The sequence below is a fragment of the Canis aureus genome, chromosome 24, assembly GCF_053574225.1.
Source record: "Canis aureus isolate CA01 chromosome 24, VMU_Caureus_v.1.0, whole genome shotgun sequence".
Taxonomy (NCBI): Eukaryota; Metazoa; Chordata; class Mammalia; order Carnivora; family Canidae; genus Canis; species Canis aureus.
In genome coordinates this window covers 50,648,744-50,666,288 of record NC_135634.1, presented here as the reverse complement: position 1 = coordinate 50,666,288, position 17,545 = coordinate 50,648,744, and the positions used below count along the sequence as shown (strand labels likewise).

Here is a 17,545-nt window from a genome sequence, read left to right as displayed (position 1 = left end):
TTCTCTTTGCCGGTCCTCAGAGACTGGGACCGGAAGGCTGACTGGGTGACTGGCGGACCTGGTTAATTTGGGAGATTTGGGCTGGAACTTTTCATTTTACTTCCACTTAAGAGACTTTTATTTGCTTATTCCATGATAAAAAGTAGTCACTTCTAGGAAAATAACAATTAAGAGAAATTTACATCTAACAGGCACACTTTGAGGAGCATATCTGGCTTTGTGTTTTTAAATTGGTTTGCTCTTAGCCACTTAATCAGTAAGATGTTGGGCATATTGCCCTTTAAGGAGCGATAAGCCGTGTGTGATGAAGAGCAGCCTTATGTTAGCTCGCACCGGCCCCTCCCTTCATTCCCTTTCTAGAACACAAACAGAAAAGATAAGTTCTGCCTCTCGCGGTCGCGGATTGAGGGCGCCGGCGGATGGGAGCCTGTCAGGGGCGGGGAGCCGGGCGGGTGCTCCCCAGGAGGACAGCCACGGGTTCGCGGCTCCGGTCATCTCTCAGGGTCGTAAACCCAGAGGTTCGAGGGTGACCTTTGTCCTGTTGGACTTCAGGCTCCCTGTCACCCTGGGTCCTTATCACCCCCTCCTCCGCCCTGTGTTCCTGCTGCTGTCCCTTGAATGCCAGGATCCCGACTTGGGGCTGCAACATTCCATGCTGAAATGCAACTTCAGAGTTTTGGGGATTTTCCCCTGAGAAACAACGTGCTGCCGCGTTACCACCATTTCCTCACTTGCACCAATACCGCTCCCTTCTGAGAGGGGGTAGGGGGTAGGCGAGGCTGCTTGAGAAGTGATAGGGTTTTTAAAATAAAATTCATAGTCGTCTTATATCTAATTCTTCCATTTCAACTAACGTTTGTAAAGAAGTATGTAGGATTGGTTTAAGCATCTTGATGTTGAGTGTTGAGAGGTCTCTAACGGAGGAGTGTGTTTTCTGCACGAAACTACCTTCCACGGCCCAAAGGAGCTCCTTCTCTCCCTGCCCACCTTCTGTGGGGAGGATTACTTGTCCTTGATGAGCCGTTCCTCCCGAACTTCTTGGTTGGTGGCAGTTTGTTCACTTAATTTTTTTTTTATTTTTTTATTTAAGATTCCATGTACTCATTCATGGGAGACAGAGAGGCGGAGGCACAGGCAGAGGGAGAAGCAGGCTCCCTGCAGGGAGCCCGATGGGTGACTCGATCCCAGGACCCCGGGGTCACGCCCTCATCCCTGAGCTGAAGGCAGATGCTCAACCGCTGAGCCCTCCAGCTGCCCCACTTTTAAAAACTTTAAACTCTGGGCCATGTTTTCCAGAAGGCCCCTCCTTCAGACCCGGTTGTTGAGGGCTAAAGCCAAGAGGAAACCTTACATTTTAAGAGCTGAAGATTATTCTGTTGTGGTTTGTTTGCATTTGTGGCCAAAGTTTATTCCTTTCAAAATGTATATGAATTTTCTTAGGAAATCGTTCGTAGGAATTGGACTTAATAACCGTGTTTCTCATCGACTGGTCAGTTCAGTGGGATTTGTGAAATGCTGTTGGAGTTCCAGAGAATTCCATGGGGCCCGCGGACACCTCACCGAGGTTCCAGGGCGGGTGCAGGTAGTGGAACCCTCCCTTCAGCTCAGAACAGCATGTGCAGGGCTCTTGACGCTCCTCACGGTCCGTTCATGTTGATCTAATCCAAATCGGGGCCCGATGGGCCGATTCTTCAGGCCACATCTCCGCGTCCCCCCGGGGGGCTGACGTACAGAACGCAAAGGTGCTGGCCGTTCTTCGGTGCTCGGAGAGCTGTGTGGCCCGGTGCCGTCTCGGCCTGCACACCCGCAGTGCCCCGTGGCCGTGCCAGGGCACAGGCGCTCGTCGTCCCGGGGACCCGCGTGCGCTCCCACGGCGCCCACTGCCTCCGTTTAGTCTCAAGACAGGACCAGGGAAGGGGAGGAAGGCGGTGTTCACCGATGTCTTTCCCGGGCACTAGTAGACAGAGCAGGTTTTAGGAAGTCTGAGGAGGCGCTGGGGAACTGGAGAGCTGGGAAGCCAACATTTTCATTGGGAACAGTCACACCGGCCGCCCGCCCTTGCCTGTCTCTCTGATTTGCTGCCTTCCTTTCCTCCCCTCCTCGGGAGCGTTTTGGGCAGCGCAGTTCCTCTTAGGGGTGTGGAAAGGTGGGTGGGCCCGCGTCCACGCGCGCCCGTCAGCCTCTCCGTGGCCGGCACGGCCCTGGCTCTCGGAAGGGCTGGGGGCGTCCTGGACGTGAGGGAGTGGCAGCGCCCGGCAGGTGACAGCCACAGCCCGGAGCCGGGGGACCGCGTGTCCTGGACGGCCGCCGAGCCCGTCCCAGCGCAGCCGTGTCAGAGAGGACGACGCTGGGCCGGGATGGGGGGCTTCCCGCTCTTGCTTGTTCCCTGGTAGGGTGCCAGCCTCTTTGTGCCACATCCAGATACATCCACGCCCAGGGGCCAGTGCCTCTGTTGAGGTCACACTCATGCAGCCTGGGAGCCCTGGCTGGATGGCGACGCTGACTTTCTTTGCTCTTGGTCGGGCTTTCCTTGAACTCTCCAAGGGGCCACAAGACGTGATGCTTGAGGACCACAGGGTAGGATGTTTGTGTTTGTGGGTGTTCTTACATCTACTGGTTGTACATGGATCCTGTTATGTGTGGATTCGGTAGACTGGTTGGCGTGGGTGCAGCGTTAATTGTAGCTCGTAAGGAGGTGGCATTTGTAATCCTTTCCTAGTAGGTTTTGGGGGACTCTGGGCCGTGTGCGTGCGTGTGTGTGTGTGTGTGCGCGTGCGTGTGGTGCTGTGGGATGAGTCTGCTTTGGCTGAAGGATATTGTTTCAAACATCAGTACCATCTATGAGAAGAAAAGAACAATTTGTGTCTTTCTTGTCTTGCTTAAATTGCCTGAAAGAACATCATTTTAGCATTTCACAACAGTTTCCAGTTCTGAGCTCTTTGGGCGTCCACTGGGGGATGGGCAGGGGGAGGGGCAGGGTGAGCACCGGGCAGAGGCAGCTCTGTGTCCACTGACAGCTGGTGCCAACTATGCCACCTACGCCCGAGGAATGTCTGTGGGATTTGTTGGCCTGGCCTGGTTGTTCGCTCATGGTGGGGCCGTGTTGCCTCGTACCAGGCCCTGGCCCTTCAGAAGGGCACCTGGCTTTGGTTTTTGCCTCCAACACCTGCATTGTGGTTTCATGGTTTCGTAGACGGTGGCAATATGGCAGGTAGGTAGGTGATCTCGTTCGTCCTCCCTCGAGAGGCCTGCACTGCGGCACTGGGGTGTAGGGTTCCAAGTAGGGCAGTCGTGTATTTAGTTCAAACCAGGCCCTTTTACAATAGAAAGGGGATGGACGTTCATGATAACCTGGGCCTGGCCTGCCACACCTGGGTGGGTGGCCATCCTCATTCTTACCTGGAGGAGTTGGATCCAAGAGGGCAGCCAGTCTTCACCTGGACAGGAGGAGGCAGGTGGCTCAGTGCATGAGTTCCTATATTCATTTTGAGACATTGCTTGAAATCGCTAACCGAGATAACATCTTTACCATTGTTTCCTACAAAGCCAGGTTCTGTATTTTCTTGTTTTACGTAAACTAAAAACATAGTTTTCACAAGTTTTTGTTAAATACAGGTTTCCTGTGCCTTCACAATGTTTTTTGGAAATTTTTCAAGTCGATGCTACACACTTGTTCTTGTTGGAAACAAAACTGTCGCAGAGAAGCTGAAACCAAGCTTGGGCAGACTCTCCATGTGGGAGGATGAGCTGGGAGGCTCAGGCCATGCCTTGGGTGGCCCAAGAATCCTGCTCCAGAACCTTCTGGCTGTGGGTTTTGAAATGTTCCCCATGACTGTGTCTCACTTTTGCCTTGGATGCTTATGGAATCTTCTGGATCCACTGAGCTGAGAATCTCCTTGAACACAGTGGTCTCTGTCAGTTGGGAAGTCCATACAAATCCCATGGCAACCCCCGCAGATTTAGAAAACTGCCCAAGAGAAAGGATAGGAGTTCACTTGCTCCTATTTTTATATAGTGGTAGGTGAGTCTTGAATATCCGCTTCTAGTTCTGGATTTAGAAGACAACCATGAATAGACTTTGGGTGTGACGGTTACTCAGCAGCATTAGAAAATCCGGGCTGTCGGACATTTGCGTTTGGGGAGCTGACGGTCAGGCCCGGGAATCACAGTGTGCTCGGCCCGGGTCGGAAAAGGCATCACAGAGCAAGGGTTTCTGGAGCTTCGTGAGCGAAGTGAAGCGGGGGCCCAGGTCAGGCTCGGGTCAGGGGAGGGGGTGATGGGAGGAGGCCGCCTGGCCCGGCAGAGGGAGGTGAGGGTGGTGGGGAGGAGACGCAGCAGGCCTGGGGATGCATCAGCTTTGGGCTGCAAGGGAGGTGCCCTGGAGGGTCGCAGATGAACTTGCCTGGGGGCGGAGCTGGGGACAGAGGGGGGACAGATGCGGCCGGTGGCGTGGACCAGCTGGGAGCAGAAGGAAATCTCTGCTGTTTCTGGAATCGCCTCTTCTCTGTGAGCAGCCTGGCGCCGGCCGGTGCGTGGGGCGAGCCTCACCTTCCTCCAAGGCCGTCCCTGCGCTCAGGCCTCTGCTCAGACCCATTTCTGGTTCTGTTCTCGAAGCAGCCCCTGGGATTAAAGGTCTGAGGGGTTCCCTCCCCTTTGTCATCCCCCCCCCCCCCCCAGGAATAGCGGTGACCTAACCAAGCCAGTGTTCCTGGTTCTCCGTGGTCACTTGTCCGAGCGCCCGGGCCCAGGCGGGGACGAGCCCCAGGGCCCGAGGGGTGGTCGGGCGGCTCTCGCCGGTCCTGGAAAGCTCGCTGGCGCGCAGCCGGGCCGGGGCCTGCAGCCTGGCTCCTGGCTCCCTGTTGCCCTTGACTCGTCCTCCTTCCCGGAGACCAGTTGGGAGCTCGGAGGAGGGGAGGGAGCGGCAGGCCCGGCAGCGGCCATCTGACGGCTGCTCTTCCCACAACGTGTCCCACAACGTGTAATTAAGGTGGAAGCCTTGGCTCCCTCCCGGGCCTGCCGACGTGGGCCTCCCTTTGTTTACTCGCCCGCGCCCGCGCCCCGATTTCTTCCCCTTAGGCGGGAGGTAGCTGGCGTCAGTGGGGTTTTCTGTCCCCAGAGCGGCTTCTGGCCGCCGAGGCGGGCGCCGTGGGGCCGGGACGCCCAGGCCTGGCGGGGTGGGAGCGCGTGCCCCGCTGGGGCGTGGGTGCGCGGGTACGTGGGTGCACGGGTGCCCGTGAGTGGGGTCTCCGGGCCGCACCCGAGCGCCAGGGGGCGGCAGCGGCAGCAAGAGGCGCCCGTGGGACCCCTGCCCTGGCCCTGCGACTGTCGGGCTGTCACCCACGAGCGGTGTGTCGCGGCCCAGAGGAGCCCGGGGGCCGTGTGCGTCCCTCGTCGGTCTCCTGGGGCGGAGGGAGGCCCCGGGAGGCCGAGGCCCTGAGGGCAGTCCTGAGTGAGCTGCTGGTCGAGGCCGGCGGGCCTGGGTGGCCGTGTCCGGAGCCGCCGGGGGTCCCCCTTGGAGTCAGGCTGAGCGCAGCCCCTGTCTCGCTCCCCTGTCCGCGGCCGCTGGTGCTGGACGCGCCTGGGCCTCTGCACCCTTCCTTGGGGGGTGATTGTAAATCAGCACGGGACCAGTGGCCTTGTTCTTCTTCCCCGGCTGTCGGCGGACCTAGTGTCGGTCCCTTGGCGGGTCGCTGTTGGCAGCTGTGGCTGCTGTGAGCAGCGCTGTCCCCGGGGCGCCCGGCCCGAGTGAGCTCCCTGCTGGGGTGCCCCGGGCCACCTGGGTGCTTGCCTCGATGGCATCACACGAGGAGGACACTTGTAACTGCCACCCAGCACCCCGGAAGCCCTGCTGTACCCCTCTTGGTCACTGCGCCCCCCACCCCCCCGGGAGTCGCCTGCTGAGCTCCTGACACCTTGGATTAGTGTTTCCTGTTTTTAGACTTTATGTTAACGCGGTCATAAGGCGTTTACTCTGTGTGGCTTCTTTCACTCACCAGTGTGTTTGTGACATGTCCTGCGGTTGGGGCTTAGAACTGCTTGCTCATTTCTGTGGGTGTGTAATGTTCCCTTGTATGCACGTGCCACAGTGCGTGCGTTCCGTTGGGGATGCGTGCTGCGCGGTTTCCAGTTTGGGGCTCTTCTGGAATGTTCCTGCAGCATTCTCGGGTACAGCTGCTGGTCCCCAGAAACGTGTATTTCTTTTGATAAGATGCGTGCGTACGTGCTTGCACTCAGGCCCACCGGGGCCCGCCCCCCACGATGCTTGCTATTGTCGTTCTTTGTGCCACCGTGAGCACCGCTCCTGTGTGCACCAGACAGCTGGATGCCTTCTCCGGGGAAGCACCTGGTCGGGTCTTTTGCTCATTTTAAAAATTGGGTGGTCTTTATTGTTCTGACTGGTTTGTAGGGGTTATTTATATAAATGAGAAATGAGTTCTTTGCTAGTTATTTATTTATTTTTTTGCTATTTTCTCCCTTAATGATTTTTTTTTTTTGATGAACAGATGTTCTTAATTTTAGCATAGTGCATTTTTTTGATGGTTTTTTCTATGCCTACTTGAAGGTCATGGAGATCCTCTGTATTATTTTCTAGAAGCTTCCTTGTTTTACCACTCACAAGTACACTTATGGTCCACCTGGAATAGGTTTTTAAAAAGAACATGACGTGAGGTAGAAACTGAAGGTTACTTTTCCCATTTGGATTTTCATTTGGCCCAGAAGATTGATTTAAAAGATTCATCCTTTCTCCACTTCCCCGCAGCACCACCTGGTCCTCAGTCAGGTATCTGGATACGCCCAGGTCTGTGTCTGGAGTTTGTTCTGGTCCGTTGGTCTGTTTGTCCATATGTGTGCTGGCCAGCATTGTCTTACTAACCGTAGCTTTGCAATTAGGCCTCGTGTCTGGTCATGTGGCTCTTCCAACTTCTGACCGGTTGGAAGCTTGTCTTGGTTCTTCTGAACCTTCTGCATTTCCTTATGACCTAAAATCAGCTTTTCAATGTCAGCAGAATACCTGCTGGGATCTCCTTTGGGATAATATTGATTGGCCTTAAGAGCAGTTTGTTTTGAATCTTCTAGTCCTTGAAGCTGATGTATCTTTTCATTTATTTGGGTCTTCTTTAATATCTTTGGTCCCATTTTGTAGTTTCCAGCATAGAGGTCTTTCGTTTCTTTTGTTAGATTTATTTCTACTTGTTTTTTTTTTTTTTTTTTTTGATGCTGCTTTGTTTTTCAAATTTTGTTTGTGGATTTGTATTTAGAAATGTAATAAATTTTTGTAAGCCACCTGTCTGTAGACCACTTGCAAGCTTTGCTTTGTATTGAACTGGGTTATCTGAAGGTTCTTTTGGGCTTTTTAGGTCTACTGTCTATAGATACTGAATGTTTCATTCTTTGCTCATTTTTAAGCATTTTGTCTTTCTTTCGTGTCATTGCATTGTCTAGGGCCTTCAGGCAAATGTTAAACGGAATTGGTGATAGTGCACATGTCTGTCTTAAAAAATCAAGGGACAAGTTCTCAGCATTTCCTCACTTTGTACGAAATTTGCTGTAAGTTTGTGTAAATGGGCTTTCTCATATAATGCATTTCTCTTCTGTTCTCAGGATTGCTGAGTTTTTCTCAGAAGTAGGTGTTAAAATATCAGGTTGGACCATATTACGTTGCAGATATTTGACCTTTTTTTGCCTACAGAATGACATTTTGATCTGATTTAGGGCAATATATTAGACTTTTTTTTTTTTTTTGCATCTATTAAGCACGTAATTTTTCTCCTTTCTTTGACTCTTGTAATGAATTTTCTGTTGATTTTTTGAATGCTAAGATTCACAGGTCTTAATAAATCCAACTTGATTTTAGTAATTACTCTTCTTATGTACTACTGGATTTGTCTTGCTTACATCTGGCGTACTTTCTTTCATCCAGATTTGTAAATAGACTGACCTGTGATTTTTCTTTTTCTTGAGGTAGCCTTGTCAGGTGTTGACATCCAGGTAGTGCTGCCACATAAAGCGTGGGGAGCTTGTTCCTCTTTGCCTAATCCCAGGGTGAACAGCGTTTTCCTTTAAAGAGTCAGGTGGCAAATATTTTAGGCTTTGTGGACCATATATACGGCTTCTGTTGCATTTTTTTTCTTCTTTAAATTTTGTTTAAACAGCCATTTAATAATGTAAAAACCAGTCCTTCTTAGCAGATGGTACAAAATCAGGCCACAGATTGTATTTGCCTGCAGGCCATAGCTTGCTGACCGCTGTCGAATTGTCTTGAAGAGTTTATATAAGATTGATGTTACTTCTTTCTTAGATATTTGGAAGAATTTGATAGTTTCTCTGACCAGGAACCTGTTTTCTTTGTAAGTTGCACCCTCAGCAGTTGCAGGACTATTCAGATACTCTGTTTTTTCTTGTGTCAGTTTTTTTTTAAAAAAAGATTTTTATTTGTTTTAGAGAGAGAGAGAGAGAAAGAGTGTGTTGGTTGGGGGAGGGGCAGAGAGAGAAGAGCATATTAAGCAGATCCCCCTACTGAGCAGGGAGCTTGACATGGGGCTCAATCCCAGGACCCTGAGATCACAACCCCTCTTGTGTCAGTTTTAATGTGTTTGGTTTTTCCTTGGAATTTTTTTCATTCCATCTAAACTTTCAAATGTATTGATATAAAATTATTCAAATACCTTTGCATCATCTTTGCAATGTTTGTAGGACTTGAGGGGACATCTCCTTTTTCGTTCTTTATATTGTTTACTTGTTCTCTTTTTTTCTTCACTGCATTTGCTTAGGATGCTAATATTTTTCAGCTGCCGTGTTTAGTTTTCTTGATTACCTCTATTGGATTAAAAAACTCAATTTCTGCTCTTGCTATTGCTTCCTTTGATTCTTTGGATTTACTTTGCCTCTTTTTTTTTTTTTTTTACGAAGTGAAATATTTAGGTCATTGAATTCTTTTTTTCAGACATTCTTCATTTGTACTACTTAGACCTAAAGCTATAATTTTAACCTATGTATGGCTTTAGTCTGATTGCACAAGTGTGTCATTTTTCATTGTAATTCATCTTAGAATAATATCTCATTTCCTTTTGGATTTCTTCTGTGACCCAGGGGTTATTTCAGAAAATATTTCTTCATTTCACCTGTTTGCGAATTTTGTTATTGATTTCTAGTTTAATTTCACTTTGGTTGCTGGATTTCCTGTATATAATTTCAGTTTTCAAAAGTTCCTTGAGTTCTGCTTTGCCACCATATGGTTGATTTTGTGCTCATTAACATACGTGGGCAGTGAGTGCGCCAGGTAAGACTTGTCCTCCCGGTGGCGTCGGCCGCGTCAAGCTCCCTGTTTCTGGGGTCGGCCCCCAGCTCCACTGGTGTGCGGCCTCCTTTTCCTGCCAGTGCCGGGAGTGGTACTTAAACCCCTGCTGTAATCACAGGTTAGTATTCTTCCTCCTGTTCTGTCCCTTGCTTTTAAATCTTTTGAAGCTATTTTAAGTCTGTTCAGATTTAGAATTTTACACTTTCTTGTTGGAATAACCAAATACAGTTTTTATGAAATGTCTGATTTCGGTGCCAGTGAGGGCCAGCCTGGTGCTCCTTCCTTTGATGTGCAAGCGCCCTAGCTGTGACCTCAGGTGTCCACAGGAACCCCTCCACCTGGCAGGCTCTGACCCCATCTCCTTCCCCGTGGTCTGTTCGTATGTCAGCACACGCCTCTGGGGGGATGTGGGCTCACATTGGCCCTCCCATCACTCTCTCCCTCTCACATCTTGGCCCCTCTGGTCCTCGCTGCCTCGGCATCTCTCTGACTGAAGCCGCCGTGGTGCTTGCCTGCATCCTGTATGTCAGCCAGGCCTCTTAGGCCTCGGCCGAGGGTTAGTGTGATAGCAGCTGGTCTGCTGTGCCAGGGCAGAGGTGAGGTTTACCTGTCCATGTCGGTAGCACGCTCCCAGTGTTGTTTTTTTTTTTTTTTTTTTTTGGTCCCAGTGTTGTGATCAGTGGTTTGTCTGCCCTAATCCATGTTCATTCTTACTTAAGTTTCCAGGTGAATGCGGGCTTGTATTGATCTTTATGTTGCAGTGAGATAACTACTGGGCATATTTTAAAGTGACTGAAATTTATCTGCAGCCTTGAGCTGCTCTTATAGCATTTTTATTTAGGTATTTTATGAGGTGATTTATGTCACACCTTATAAATGGTAAAATCTCCCAGATCTGAGTGCAGGGTGCACTTGTGGAGTACTTCCTGCCAGCCTGCCCTGCCTGGCTCCTCCCTACCTCGGTTTTACCAAGTTGTTTTTTTCCCCCAATATAAATGAAGAATTCATTTTGGATTTGGGTTGAGAAATAATCTGTAGGACTTTACTCTTCGTGCCTTTAATGTCACGACTATGCCAGCATCGGGTTTCCCTCTGGGCAGGGCAGAGCTCGAAGGTGCCACTTGGTCTCTCTTGGCCTTGTTTTCACCATGGGTTGAGCCAGCAGGCTGTATTAAATGATATCTTCGTTCCTTCCCCCTCTGAGATTCTGTGATCCTCACGTTCAAGTGGAAGCCAAGGCCAGAACGTTTGGAAGTAAGCCACAGGCCGGCACATTTTTATCCTTGGGGGTAGGAGTGTAAGACAGCGCCTCTTTTTTAAAGATTTTATTTTTGATGGGGTGGGGGGTGTACGCTTTGGAGGGGGATTTTTTCCACATTAAAATTTACCTTTTCTGTTTTGTAACTCATGCATTTCATATAATGTGATTAGGTTATAAATACCTTGTTTGGTCTGTTGCATTTAGAAGTACATTTTATTCATGAGTGCTAATTTAAATGATTTACAAATAAATAAAATTTTATTTACAAATTGAATTACAGATTGATTACTTTTAAGGAGGCCAGTTCCCCACCCCCACCCCCACGCCCCTGCAGGAGGTGAGGCCTTATGACCAGAAGACCATCTGAGCATTGCAGTAAGATAGTTTTCTGGAATCCGCGTCCTCCTTAGAGATAACAAAACAAACACAGTGTGAAGGCTGGCTGACTTGTAAACACGCGCCACTCCCCAGGGTTAATGGCGGTCTGTTTCCCCTTGGTGATGGAGAGTAGATGTTGGAGCCGGGGGAGGGGATGGTGGTCACGGAGGGTGGCACTCAGGCGCTCCTGCTTGGCTGCACCACTCCCTGTGGCCTTCTGCAGCTCCGGATGCTCGAGCTGGGCCCCGAGGCCTGTTTCCAGGCAGCCGGCAGCGCTCACCCGTAGTCCTCGTTCAGGCCTTTGAAACGAGGCAGGCCACACAGCTGTCACTTGCTGCAGGTGATCAGCCACAGTGTCTCCTCTCCGGACTCAGGGTGCCCTTTGGAGCATGGGCTGTGGACCCCCTTGTCGTGCTTGGGGTGTCTCCGTCCAGGCAACAGGAACCCCTAGAGCTGAGCTCCCACCTGTGGTCTGGGAGGTGCCACAGCCAGAGCCGGTCCCACCTCCCTCACTCCATTGTCAGTGTTCAGGTGGCGGGGGCAGCCCTCATGACATCATGACATGGGAGCTTCTCTGGAGTAGCTAGGAGTCAGTGGGTCGTTAGCCACAGTGGGGACAGTGCTCCCTGACCGCAGTGCTGCGGACGTGGAGACCCACAGCTGTGCGCATTCTCTCTGAGTGCGAGGGTGACACTCCAGCGAACCTTGGCATGGCAGGAGCTCCTGTTCCGTAGCTGCCACTGCCCCCCTCCGCCACCCCCCCCCCCCCCCCCCGCATCCTCCTAGATGGAAGGCATGCTGGGTGACAGGTGGGGATGCGAGATCAGGAAAACCTGCAGTCGGGCCACCCAGGGCCATTCACAGTGCCCTGTCTCTGTTTCTCCCCTGTGCTCTCCACATATCACCTCTGCAAGAGCACTGCCTGGCCCCAGCCCCTGCCCTGCAGGTGAGCAGAGACCCTCCCTCTGCGCTTGGTTTCCTTCTCTGGAAGACGAGGGCACGGGAGGCTTCATCTACGAAGGTTGTTGTGGGGATTGCACGAGGCAGGCGTGTCGCCCAGGGCCCGGTTGTGCCCAGGATGTCAGCCGCTGGCATCATCACAGGAGTCCAGACCCATCCAAAGCCTAGAACCGGTCCCAGAGTGTCTGGCAAGTTTCAGCATCATCAGCATCGTCAGACTCATGCCCTTTTTGACAGATACAAACACCTGTGTCCTTCCACTTTGAAATTTCAGAACGACTGTGACATCGTTTCTGACAGCAGAGTTGAGTGGGGCTGTTCATGCACATCAGCCACCCCTTCCCCACTGATAACCACCTGGGGATGGTCTCTACCTGCAGCAGCTGCCCCGGGGCCACAGGCGGCACAGACAGCCAGCGTGGGCAGGGGAGCCCTGGGCGTGGAAAGGTGTGCAGGACCAGGCGGGAGCTCCTCTGCCCTTTGGGTACGTAGCTGGCCCCGGGGCAGCCCTGCCGCACCGACCCGAGGGACCGGGCTCAGACCTGTATGTTTTAACTTTTTGCTCTTTGGTGATTAGTGATTGTAAACTCTTAAGAGAGGGGTTTTAGCAACAGATGAGAGAGACTGGAGGCGCCCAGTCCTCCAGTAGGAAAACCTCCTCAGGGTCCACACAGCTGGCAGTGGTCCACTTTGACCGTGAGAATGAGGCCTTCCAGTGTGGCCTGGGCCCGGAGAGGGCAGGTGCACGCCCCTTCTGTTCAGCGAGGTTCAGGGTGTGGGGGGCAGGCCCTGCCGCAAGACTTCCTCTCCCCGGTCCTGGGGTCCCGGGGTCCTGGGGTTCCGGGGCCCCGGATTTCCCTGCCGGCCTGCTCTGCCTGCCCGACCCTGTGGCCCGGGTCCCGGGTGGGTGTGCTGCTGCTCCCTGGCGGCCCGGGCCTGGAGGAAGAGCTCAGCTTACACTCAGCCTTTCAGGCAGGGCAGTGGCCGCCAAGTGGTTTCTTAAAAAGAATTCCTCTTCCCCTGATTAATTCCTGGCATGTGGGTCGGGAGCTCTTGCGTCAGTGAGTCGTCACCAGCGCTCCGCCGGCTGCAGCAGACATAAACAGCGAGCCGGCCCGCGGCTCCTGACGCTGGCCCGGCGAGCTGCAGGCCCGGCGCCCGAGATCAAGGCGCCCAGCGCCGGTGCAGGGGCCCCCACGTCCGAGGCGGGGGGCGGGCCCGGTGCACGGCCTGTCGGCGGCCCGGGGGACGGCGCCCGCAGGTGGCATTCATTTACCCACACGGCTGTGTCGCTTCCTCCCGTTACCTGCGTCGCTGAGCCGTGTGTTCTTGGTGGGGAATATTTGCCTTCTTGCAGCGGGTCTCTGTCACCTTTGGAAAGGTTATTTCCGAAGGTTATTTCAGCCTCTGGGAGCCCGGGGGGGTGTGCGGCCTGGCCCCGCCGTCTGGGCGCTCGGGCGGCACGGGACAGCGTCGGGGGGCTGCTGGGCAGTGTGCGGCCCCGGCCGTTTCTGTGGGAGCCTGTTCAGCTGAGGCAGCCTCCCCGGCTCTGCCAGGCTCATAGAAGAGGCCAGAAACGAGCGACTGCAGCCCCCACTGGCCTCAGTTTACTAGTTATGTGCTCTGGCCGAAACAGACATCCCTGCAGAAGGGTTTTCCCACGGGCGGTTTAGGCACTTGGCCATGGTGCCGGGGCCCTGCTGCAGGTGACGAGGCCAACGTCGTGGCTTCCTGGGTGTCTTCAAGGGGCTCGCATTCCCAGTGGGCATGCAAGAGGACGGCCCCGGGAGGCCGCAGCGGGCTGCTGCTGAGGGGCGCGTGGTGGACGGGGCCTGGGATGGACCTGCACTGACCTCCAGGAGGGGAGATGACGGCCATCGGGCCCTGGGGCGGTCGCTGCCAGGCCAGGCCCTGACTGGGCGGTGCACAGCTGTCTGGGGCTGCTCGCTAGCAGAAGCAGGACGGGTCAGGACCTGGGTGGGACTTGGCCGGTGGGTCTCCTGCAGGGCAGGGGGCACACTTCGGGGAGTTGTGTCCAGGGCCCGTAGAACGGCGGCCCTCGACCAAGTCCGTGTCCGGCCAGGGAGCTGAGCCGACTGTCTGATGTCAGGATCTTTGGTTTCTTCTTGTGTTTAGCCTGTGCACAGAAGCTGTGGTAAGGACCCTAATTTTAAGGAAGAATCATAAATGATAAGCAGATCCGGGGTGTTGATAATATTGACTTTTGTGTAAAATCGAGAAGAGCCTGCCCTATTCTGGTTGAGCAGCCAAGGGCCGAGCCTTGCTCCCTGAGCACCTGGGCCCGGGAGAGCAGACCAGAGAGCAGGTGTCCTGAACCCACTGCATATTCTACTGTGTGCAGGACGGCAGGGCCACACCTCTTCTCCGCTGTATCCCCTGGGCCCCTGGAAGGAGAGGATGCTCATGAGGCCCAAGCGTGCCTCACTTATGCCATTAGCTCATGTAAGTGGGACACGTGCTACTGCTGTTCCGGACGGGGACAGTGAGGCTGAGCCATGTGCTTGAAGAAACGGGCGCCTGGGGAGGGCAGAGCTAGCGCTGGCCCTGCACGTCTGAGCGCAGGCTCCTGTGGCTTCCTTGGGGTTCTGCACATCACAGGTTCTGAAACATTTGTTTGGGAAGGCCGTTAGGTTAGTTAATCGTTACAGAGTGTGGTGTTTTCCAGAAACAGGTGCAGATCGCTAGGGACCCTCGGTGAGTGATGTGGTCGCCCCTGTCCTTTGTATCTGCGCTCGAACCCACAGGGCCTGTGAGGTGGAGTCTAGGGGTTGGCCTTGCGCTTCTCTTCAGGAACATGACCGGGGTGTGTCTTCTCTGTGATCGGCGCCAGCGTGTGGAGCGCTCACCTGCCCCACGTCGCCGTTGGGAGGGCGGGCCCCCAGGGGTTGTGCGGTGGCCCTGCAGGAGGGAGAGCCAGCAAGCTGCTGCTTCGCAGGGATGCTCCACGGAAAGGCCCAGGAGCTCCTGGGTAAGTCATCCAGGTCTCAAAAAACACTGTCATCTGTTGCTTTTTCTCAACCCTTTGTGCTTTTCATTTGTTACTTCTTGAAGATTATTCTGTATCCCTTAATAAAGGGTCCCTTATTCTCTTTTGATGCTTGGGTATCACTGTAGTCTGTTTACCAACAGATAGCCCAACTTCTTTGCTCACAATGCTTCTTTGTTGTTGTCGTGAGATATAAATAACATAAAACCGACCATTTTAGCTATTCTTCAAGTGGACGGTTCCGTGGCATTTAAGTACATTCACACTGTTGTGCAGCCACCAGCACCGTCCATCTCCCGAGCTTCCTTGTCTTCCCAGATGGAAACTCTGCGCCCGCTGAACACGGAGTCCCTACCCGCCCCCAGCCCCAGCCCCGAGAAACCTCAGCTTCCATCCCGTGTCTGTGAATTTGTCTTTTCCAGGGGCTCTCGCAGGTGGAGTCAGAGGATGTGTGCTTCGTCTCTGGCTTCGCTCATCTGGCACAGTGTTGTCAGGGTTTGTCCCCGATGTGGCACGCGTCGGAATGCCTCTCCTTCTTAAGGCTGGATGATATTCCGCCGCGTGGATGGACCGCGTTTTGCTTATCCATTCCCCCGGGGATGGACCTGTGGGTGGTTTGCACTTTTTGGCTCTTTTGACTCATGCCGCTGAGAACATGGACGTGCCGGCGTGGGTGTGGGGCCTCTGCTCTCAGATCTCGGGGTGTATATCTGGGATAGAATTGCAGGATGGTCATTCTAGGTTTAACTTTGGGAAAACCACTCCGTTGTTTTCCACGGCGACTGCACCATTCTACATTCTCCCCCAGCGGCACGGGAGGGCTTCATTTTCTCTCTACCTGCTTTAGCTTTTTCTCTTTAACGCTCGCCTGCCCTTCCGATGACGCGGAGTGTATCTGATTGTGGTTTTGACCTTCGTTTTCCCTGATGTCCGATGAATCGAGTGTCTTTTCATGTGCCTGTTGGGCGTGTGCACAGCTTCTTTGAAGGAATGTCTGTTCAAGTCTTTTGTGCATTTTGCAATTGTTATTTTGTTGCTGAGTTGTGGGATATATTTGTACTCTGGAGATTTGCTTTGCAAATATTTCCTCCCATTCTGGGGGCTCTTTTCACTCTGCAATGCCTCTTCCTGAACACAACATTTTCCGTCTTGATGAGGTCCCCTTTGTCCGTTTCTCTCCTGTTGCTCGTGTGTTTTGGTATCACATCTGCGCATGTTTTGCCAAATCCAAGGTCACGAATTTCTCCCGTTTTATGATTTTAGTTCTTATATTTAGCTCATCAGCGTACCCTGAGGTAATATTTGCTTGCGGCGTGAGGGAGTGGAGGTCCGACTTCACACTTTGCCTGTGGATCCGGTGGTCCCAGCTCCACTGTTGAGGAGGACCTGGCTGGCTTTTAAAGTTCTGGAGGCTTTTTTGTTTTCCGTGGAAGCATGCTGAGCTGCACCCAGGTCCGTGTCTGCTCAGATCTTTCACCCACGTTTACAGCCCCTCCCCGTCCAGCTCTGGTCCCTGCCGCCGTATCCACCCCCTCCCGGTGTTGCCCACCTCTGCAGGGCTGGAGATTTGAGGGGGGCCTCCATGGCTTGCTACGGAAGGCAGGCGGAGTTCAGCGCAGGCTCCCTGGTGATGCCGGCCGTTGGCCATTGCCCCGCGTGCGGTGGCCTCTGCAGACCACTCTCTCCGCTTGCCTGCACGGGCCCTGATGGGTAGGGGTCTTCCCGGGGACCCAGGGCACGGTGGCCACTGTACAGTCACAGGTGAGCTACTGCCTGGGGGAGCGCTGCTGGCACGTCACAGACACCTGGGTTGGGCCCAGCACCTGCCAGGGCAAATCCCGAGGGCCGTGGGCTGCACAGGGAACTTCACTATTACGGGATTTATTCATTTTATTTAAATATCGCTGTTCTCGTACTTAAATAAGACCCAGGCTGCTATTGTGCTAGCAGCTTCTCTGTCTCTGGAGCGCAGGGTGTGGGCCCGCAGCGCTGAGTGGTGGGGAGGTGCTTTTCTGGCGGGACGCCTCCGGCCGGGTCTCTCGGCCTCGCGTGGCCCGGGGCGGGAGGGTGTCCACGCCAGGATCGGCCCAGGGCTTTGTGTTTGCTCAGATACCCTGTTGCCTGTGGTTGTGTTACGGCTCTTCTGTGCTTCCCCGTAGCTGCCAGTGTCGCACCTTCATCCACGCTGATGCTTAGCACTTCAGAAGTCACAGCGGCCTTTGTCACGGCTTCGAAGCTGCCCGCGCGGTGTGCGTGTCCTCCTCCAGACGCGCTTCTTGTAGCTTACGTGACAGGGAAGCTACGGAGCCTGTATTTCATGTTGAAAACGGCACTATTTCTCGGAAGTTGAACGTTTCAGTAGCTTTGTAGAAACCGAGAGCTTGGTGATCCTTGTGCCCACGCGGGAGGCGGGCACCTCTCGGCCGCCGAGGCCCGTGGGTGTGGGGCCCGCCGTCCCCACGCGGCGTGCCTGTGGCTGCGGTCCGGGCTCGGGGCGGGCGGGGGGACCCGACACAGAGGTGACACAGCCCCCGGACGCGGCTCTTCACGGAGCGGGCTCGCGTAGGGTGGCCAGCTTCACTGACTGTGTTCCTGAGAGCAGTTTATTTAATCAACAGGAAGATACTTTCCTCTCCCTGGT

At 53.7% G+C, this 17,545-nt stretch overlaps 1 protein-coding gene across 5 annotated transcripts in view; it reads left to right on the top strand.

Annotated features, from left to right (window-relative positions):
* Positions 1-17,545, top strand: part of HDAC4 (histone deacetylase 4) — a 273,236-nt gene that overhangs the window by 37,850 nt on the left and 217,841 nt on the right. The window contains exon 1 of one of the 5 annotated variants that reach the window (XM_077869464.1): positions 3,144-3,211. The exons of the other annotated variants lie outside the window; for them this stretch is intronic. Coding sequence (XP_077725590.1) covers positions 3,205-3,211 — 7 coding nt within the window. The 5' untranslated portion in view covers positions 3,144-3,204. Of the gene's footprint in view, positions 1-3,143; positions 3,212-17,545 lie in introns of those variants that run through there. 5 annotated transcript variants of the gene reach the window in all.